At 46.5% G+C, this 6,615-nt stretch overlaps 1 protein-coding gene across 8 annotated transcripts in view; it reads right to left on the bottom strand.

Annotated features, from left to right (window-relative positions):
• Nucleotides 1–4,800, bottom strand: part of GABPB1 (GA binding protein transcription factor subunit beta 1) — a 63,863-nt gene extending 59,063 nt beyond the window's left edge. For 2 of the 8 annotated variants that reach the window (XM_081831065.1, XM_081831067.1), the window contains exon 1: nucleotides 3,793–3,966. In XM_081831065.1, coding sequence (XP_081687191.1) covers nucleotides 3,793–3,858 — 66 coding nt within the window. In that variant the 5' untranslated portion in view covers nucleotides 3,859–3,966. Of the gene's footprint in view, nucleotides 1–3,683; nucleotides 3,968–4,524; nucleotides 4,547–4,585 lie in introns of those variants that run through there. The other 6 variants (XM_081831064.1, XM_081831062.1, XM_006741189.3 and 3 more) reach the window with 5 other exon arrangements.
• Nucleotides 4,801–6,615: the final 1,815 nt, after the last annotated feature.

Below are 6,615 nucleotides of genomic sequence, written 5' to 3' on the forward strand. Positions count from 1 at the left end.
ACACAGCTTTTACTATCAACAGCACTGCAATCAGGATGCTCACTGCTAAATCTCTGCACACATCCTTATTACATCAAGATAAATTCCCTTAAATGAGAATTTCCATGTGAGAAGATATGCCCATTTTTAAGGCTTTGAGTCTCCCAAATTACAGATGGGTTTATTTATTTATTTTTTTAGATTTTATTTCTTTGAGAGAGTGAGCAAGAGAGAGAGAGAAGGAGCAGGGGGGAGGGGAAAGGGGCAGAGAGAGAGAAGCAGACTCCCTGCCCAGCAGGGAGCCCGACATGGGGCTCGATCCTGGGACTCCGGGATCATGACCTGAGCCGAAGGCAGACATTTAACCGACTGAGCCACCCAGGTGCCCCTACAGCTGGGTTTAAAGCCCTCATCAAACAGCTCTCTCACTTAATACTCATTTCTCTTTATCCAAGAAGGTGAAAACTATGATCCAGTTAAGCTAACCAGCTTGTTTCACTCATGACTTTTGCTCTTCTACTTTTGTACCTGCAAACCTAGACATATATCATAAAGTCTCAAAAGTTTGTAGGGAACTTTAGGACACCTGGCCCAATTCCTCATTCAGCATATCAACTTCTGCACCCTAGAATCCCTAATTTGAACATTATCAGTGAAAGCAGAGCGCCTACCACCCACACAACCCATTACATTTTTACGGTTTTGTAGAAATTTTATCTTGAAAGAATGTTGAAATCCTCCTTCTAACTACTACTCATTGATCCTACCTAGTTCTTTCTAGTCAGATCAAACCTGATCTTTCTGTGTGACAGACCTCTAAATATTTAAAGATAGCTATCATTCCTTAGATGAGCTTCCTTCTCTTCTTTGAGCCAAACAGGTGTCTATCACCTGGGGAACTTGAGAAAAATACAGCAGCCCAGGTCCTATCCTACTTAAGCTTGGGCCTCCGTGTTTTTGCTCTGCAGGTGATTCTGATATAAAGTCTGAGAACTGATCTAAGGGCCCACTCATAATGTGACAGTATGCTACCTAAAAAGCTGACACACTATAAGTATCCCAGGTATAATACAAGTACAAAGTAAAGTGTGGCTAATACCTGCTCTCTCTTTCCAGAGAGAGAGAGAGCGCAAGCAAGGGAGCAGGAGCGGCAGAGGGAGGAGGAGAATCTCAAGCCAACTCCATGATGAGCACAGAGCCAGACCGGTGGCTCCATCTCACGACCCTCAGGTTATGACCTGAGCCGAGATGAAAAGACAAACGCTTAACCGACTGAGCCACCACGCGCCCCAATACCTGTTCTATGTTGTTCTACCAAATTCAAAAGTGACATTTACTTTTTAAAAAATTATACCATAGTGTTGATTCACATTAAATGTACAGTTAAAATGATCGAGTCTTTTGCACATTCTGTATTTGTGCTTTAGCGTCTTGGGCCCTATCTGCCTGCCTTTCCAACTATTCCCATTAAAATGTAAGAGAACCAGGACAAAGAGTTTCAAATTCCTATTTCTAAATATATCAACGGCTCTACATATGATTTACCTTCAGTAGAGAAATCATTTCACGCTTTAGCCTCTACACTTAACCTCATGGACATACTTAGCCTAAATGAAAATATACTTGCCCACCAACAGCTGAACTGACAGGCAACTGCACCAACACATCTTCTCTATGCAAAGCACTGTCGTCCACACAGTGGGGAAACACAGTCCTTAATACTAGTAGACAGACCTTCTAGGAAGCATGATGGAACAAACACCTTCAAAATAGTGTAATACCAAGATAGAGACATCATACTATAGAAACCTACGATTACTAGTTGGAAAGCTCTGGGGCCAAAGAAATGATAGTCATTAGAAAACTAAGTTACCCTCATCTTTAAGGTTTTGTTTCCCTTTGCTTTTTAACGTTTATGAGAGAGGGAGGAGATGGACCCATCAGTGAATTCACCCACACTCAGGCTACTTGCAAAGGGAACTTGCACCCTCAAAAATACACCCTCAAAATAAATTCATGATTCAAAATTTCATGTAATGACTTCTGAATTCCTGACTTGTTTGCTTTACCTGTTACTATTCCTAACTTAGGAGGTACTCAAGACGGGGGGGGGAAAAAGGAGGGGGGCATTCTAAAGATGAGGTCCATCATAAATAAATCTTAGAGTTGCTGGGTCAAAGGGAGACAAGTAAAATTAACCAAGAACCAATCTGATATTTATTTTCATTTACATAGCAAACATCAAAAATATACCTGGCATTTTCAAACAATTATGTCAAGAATGACCAGATGCTTCCTGTTGATGGAACAGTAGAGAACTAGTCTGAGAGAATCAAAGTAGAGTTCACAGAAACAACTGGAAATGAATTTAGCTTCATTTCAAAACCATTAATCCAAAGTAATGGCCTTAACATTTTCACACATTTACAGTATAACTGGCCTCCAACCTAAAATACCCAGATTGACTGAAAGAGAACTCAAACTCTAAGTTAGGAGAGTTAACTCTAAAGGTATGTATATGCATTACAAAAGTATTGTTTGACCAAATGTTTCACTGCAGGATTCCTTTTAAATCTGGAGCTCCTGCAGTGCTTTGACAGTGTCCTATCTTCAAATACTGCTTTTACACACTAGTTTTCACAAGCACATCTAATATGAAATTCACATTTTACTTGCATACATAATTAAGTTGTGGAAATAAAAATTAAGTTTAGTCACTTAAAATATTTGCAAATGTTCCTGAGTCTCCAGGATCATATGCAGATTACACAATCCTTACTTTTCATACTGTTTATGCAACTAAATCCCAAACTGAAAAAAGAGTGCAAGAAAAAAGTATAGAAATCAACGCTCCTATCCATATTTTTTAAATGTGTCTTGTATTATCCTATTTGACTTGTATGGGGAGAGGATGGAAATGACAAATCTCAGTTTAAAAAAAAAAAAATGAACATACAATGGAGTTTTGGGAGTTTTCCAGAGGTTACATGGTGTGATACCACAACAGACTTAATGCAGTAGACTTAAGAATCTAAGTATCTTCTATTAAACCAGACATTTAAAAGACTTGAAGAAATGCAAAACAATGTCATTCTTACCTAGTATGTCACTTGTATTAACGTGTAATGAATTTTTGTTTCCGCTGTTATTTGGGGGGAAATATTTAAAAAGAGAAAAATTAAGAAAAAAGCATAAAGCCATTTTTAATTTCCTTAAATTCAGAGTCTGAACCTGAAAGTGGAAGTGTCAAGGCTGACGGTTATAGGTCAATGCAAAGAAATTTAAATCAAGCTGGGTGGGTCTGTACGTGAAATAACTATCTGCAAAAATAATTTTTGACCACTAACATCTGCATAATAAATTATAATGCATCTTTAATTCTGGAATGTAAAATTACTTTACAAGGATCATTTACTGACTACATCAAAACATTTTCCAGATAAAAATTATACTTCAGAAAGTAACTTGCCTGAATCGAGACAGCAAATCAGTGTTCGGAGAGAGCACTTAAAATATTTCCACATTACCAAGCCCCCTTCAAAAGTACTGTTGTGGTCGCTACCCCTCCTTTGAACAGATGTCTGCTCGCCACAATCCAATCAGGTTTAAAGCAAGAGTATGTGTACTGAAAACAAGCTTAAAGTGGGAAAACACACACAAAGCAGGCCTATATAATTCCTTTAGTTTCAGTTTTCACGATGCACCCGAGGCTATACACGCTGATTCTACACGGCAGGACAGCTTCAACGAAGCACACTAAATACACACTGATTAACTGTGTCCAGGCAGAAATGACCTGGCAAAATTCTCAACTTTTTTCCTAAGCCGTGCACCCGCAGATCCCGGCGGCCAAGTCCCAAGAGCAGAAGTCCCGAGCATCCAGAGCGGCGGGCTTTGTCCCCTCAGGGACCTGAGTCCCCGAGGTCGTGGCAGTAGCCGCGATCGGCCCCGCGCGGGCCAGGCCCGGCCCTCCACTTAACCCTGTCCGGGCCAGTCACTCCCGCCGCGGCCCGAGCGCCTCCCGGCCGCGCAGGCCCCGCAACACAGCGCGCCCCGGGGCGGCCGCCCCCGCCGCCTCTTCACGGTTCCGGCGAGCCCGGTGGGGCCGCCCGGCCGCCCAAACAAAGAGGCCGGCAGTTCCCGGGATGGCGGGCGCCGGGGCCGGGCCGGGCCGCGCCAGCCTGTCTCCCTCCCTCGCCCGCCCACCTCCCGCCTCCCGGCGCCCGCAGAGCCCCCGCCGCCCCTGCTCGACCCCATCCCCGCCCCGGGGCCGCCGCTCGGGCCAGGGCCGGCTCGGAGGCCACGGCGCGCCGGGGCCGAGGAGGGGGCGGCGGCCGCCACCATGTCTGCCCGCCCCTCCCAGAAGCGGGGTGCCCAGCGGACAAAGCGCGGCGGCGGCGCGGGCGGAGCGGGCGCCCAGGCCGACCCCGCCGACCCCCGCGGAATAAGCGGGGCTAGGAGCCCCGGAAACCCGGCGCCTTAATGCAATAAACAGGAAATCGCGGGGATGATCTGGGTTCCGGGGGAAGTGGAATTATTTTTTACCAGCGAAGAGATCAACTTCCACATCCGGTGGTAACAGGGCCCTACACAGACCCGCACTGACCTGGAAAAGCTTCGGGAGCGGCGACGGGGGAGCAGCAGGAGGTGGTGCGGGGACCCGAGGCGCCTCGTACCCGGCCGGGCTGACGCGGCCCCGCTACACACAAAGCGCTTCAGCTGCACAGGGCGCTATTTTCCGAAAATGCCGCGTCTGGTCGGCGCCCAAAATCCCCACCGAAAAGTCCCCCGTGCTGCGCGCGGAGGGACACATGGTGTGCGAGTGAGTCAAAGCTCCCAGCATCCCTCCCGGACCCGGCCCCTGTCAAGCCCGCGCCTGAGCCTTTCCGCCCCTGCCCTCGGCAGCAGATCGCTCTCCCACTCCCTCCCCGACCCCATTCCGGCGAGAGGAAAGGGGCGACAGAATCTGATTTTTGTTTTTAACCGATGGAAAGGAAATATGCCATTTGTAGAGCCTGAGCCACACAAAGAAAGCGGCGGAATGATCCGCTCTCGGCGACCGCAAGTCCCGGCTCGCCCGGCGCCTGCGCGGCACGGGGGTGGGAGCTGCGGCCGGCCATGTGCGCGGCGGAGCAGCCCGGCTGGTGGCCGAGCCTTCCCGCCTATTTCTGCGGGGGCTGGCAGTTGGGAAACTAAAAGTACGTGTTCCTCCGTTCGTGTCTCTGCGACATGACCGCTGAGAGAGGGGGAATCCCAACTCCGAGGTTAAGCTGGGCCGCGTAGCAGATTCCTGGGAGACGGAAGGGCAGCCGGGAAGCTAGGATTTAACTTAAAGTGACCCTAGATTCAACTAGGCCGACTGGGACAGGAGTGGCGGTTGAGGTACAAGGGGAGGAACGAAGGATGGTCCTTCTCTTCGCTGAAACTGAGCAGTCAGGTTCATGACGAAGATGTAGTTACTCCTGTAACCTTTTTTTTCAACATGCCGGTGGTGTCACAGGTGTCTCATACTTAATAGACCCTAGTAACTGCTCGCTGAATTGCCTTGGATTTCTGTCACCTCAGAGGTGGAGGTCTGTTTCTTCGTGGCTGCAATGTCAAGATTTCTGTTGTGTTGTATTAAGGCGCAAAAGTTTATTTGGAGATAATCTTTGGAAGTTAATTTACTTGTGATGATTTGCTAAGAAACCCAACACACTGGTATGTTTTTAACAGGTGAGCCTGGGAATAACTTTCCCACGTGGGAAAGCTGCTAACCTGCAGCTTCTGGCTTCCTATAGTTAGGAGTTGGGAATATCTGAGACAGCGCCAAGAGTTTAATCCAGGAGTGTTTACAAGCTTAAGTGAAATCCGTATTACCCATTGATTTTGTGAGGCCTCAGATAAGTAATTTTTCTCTTTCCATTTATCCTTTTGTGATATTGAGGTGGTAAAGACTTATTAAAGCATTTTGCCTAAAACGGAAGCAAAGTAAATATTATAGGAGCCATATTATTTTCTTTTAATATATTTTCAGTGCTTCGGTTGATAAAAATTTGTCAAATTTTTTATATCACATGCTTTTTTTTCACACTGAATTTATTTGAGTGAACATTGAGCTAATGGTTGCTATGGAATCCTTGCCCTCATTGATCTTACACTGTAGATTGCAGACAAATAGGTATCATCAGTAGTATAATGAGGGTAAACTGCTGAATACTGCGAAATCTCATACAGGAGAAATCCCTTACTCACCTGGGATGGAGGAATGAAATGGGACTGGAGAAGCAATTAGCTTTAATAAGGGAATCGGGGAAGAGCCTTCTAGAGAGAAGCAGCAATACGTGCAAAGGTTAGGAGGCAAACTTGGGAGAGAATTTTTTTTTTTTTTAAAGATTTTATTTATTTATTTGAGAGAGAATGAGATAGAGAGAGAGCATGAGAGGGGGGAGGGTCAGAGGGAGAAGCAGACTCCCTACTGAGCAGGGAGCCCGATGTGGGCCTCGAATCCCGGGACTCCAGGATCATGACCTGAGCCGAAGGCAGTCGCTTAACCAACTGAGCCACCCAGGCGCCCGGGAGAGATTATTGAGTAAAGAAGATAATGCTGTTGGGCGCCTGGGTGGCTCAGTCGTTAACCGTCTGCCTTCGGCTCAG

The sequence above is a fragment of the Leptonychotes weddellii genome, chromosome 9, assembly GCF_054177405.1.
Source record: "Leptonychotes weddellii isolate Sample4059 chromosome 9, ASM5417740v2, whole genome shotgun sequence".
NCBI classification, from domain to species: Eukaryota; Metazoa; Chordata; class Mammalia; order Carnivora; family Phocidae; genus Leptonychotes; species Leptonychotes weddellii.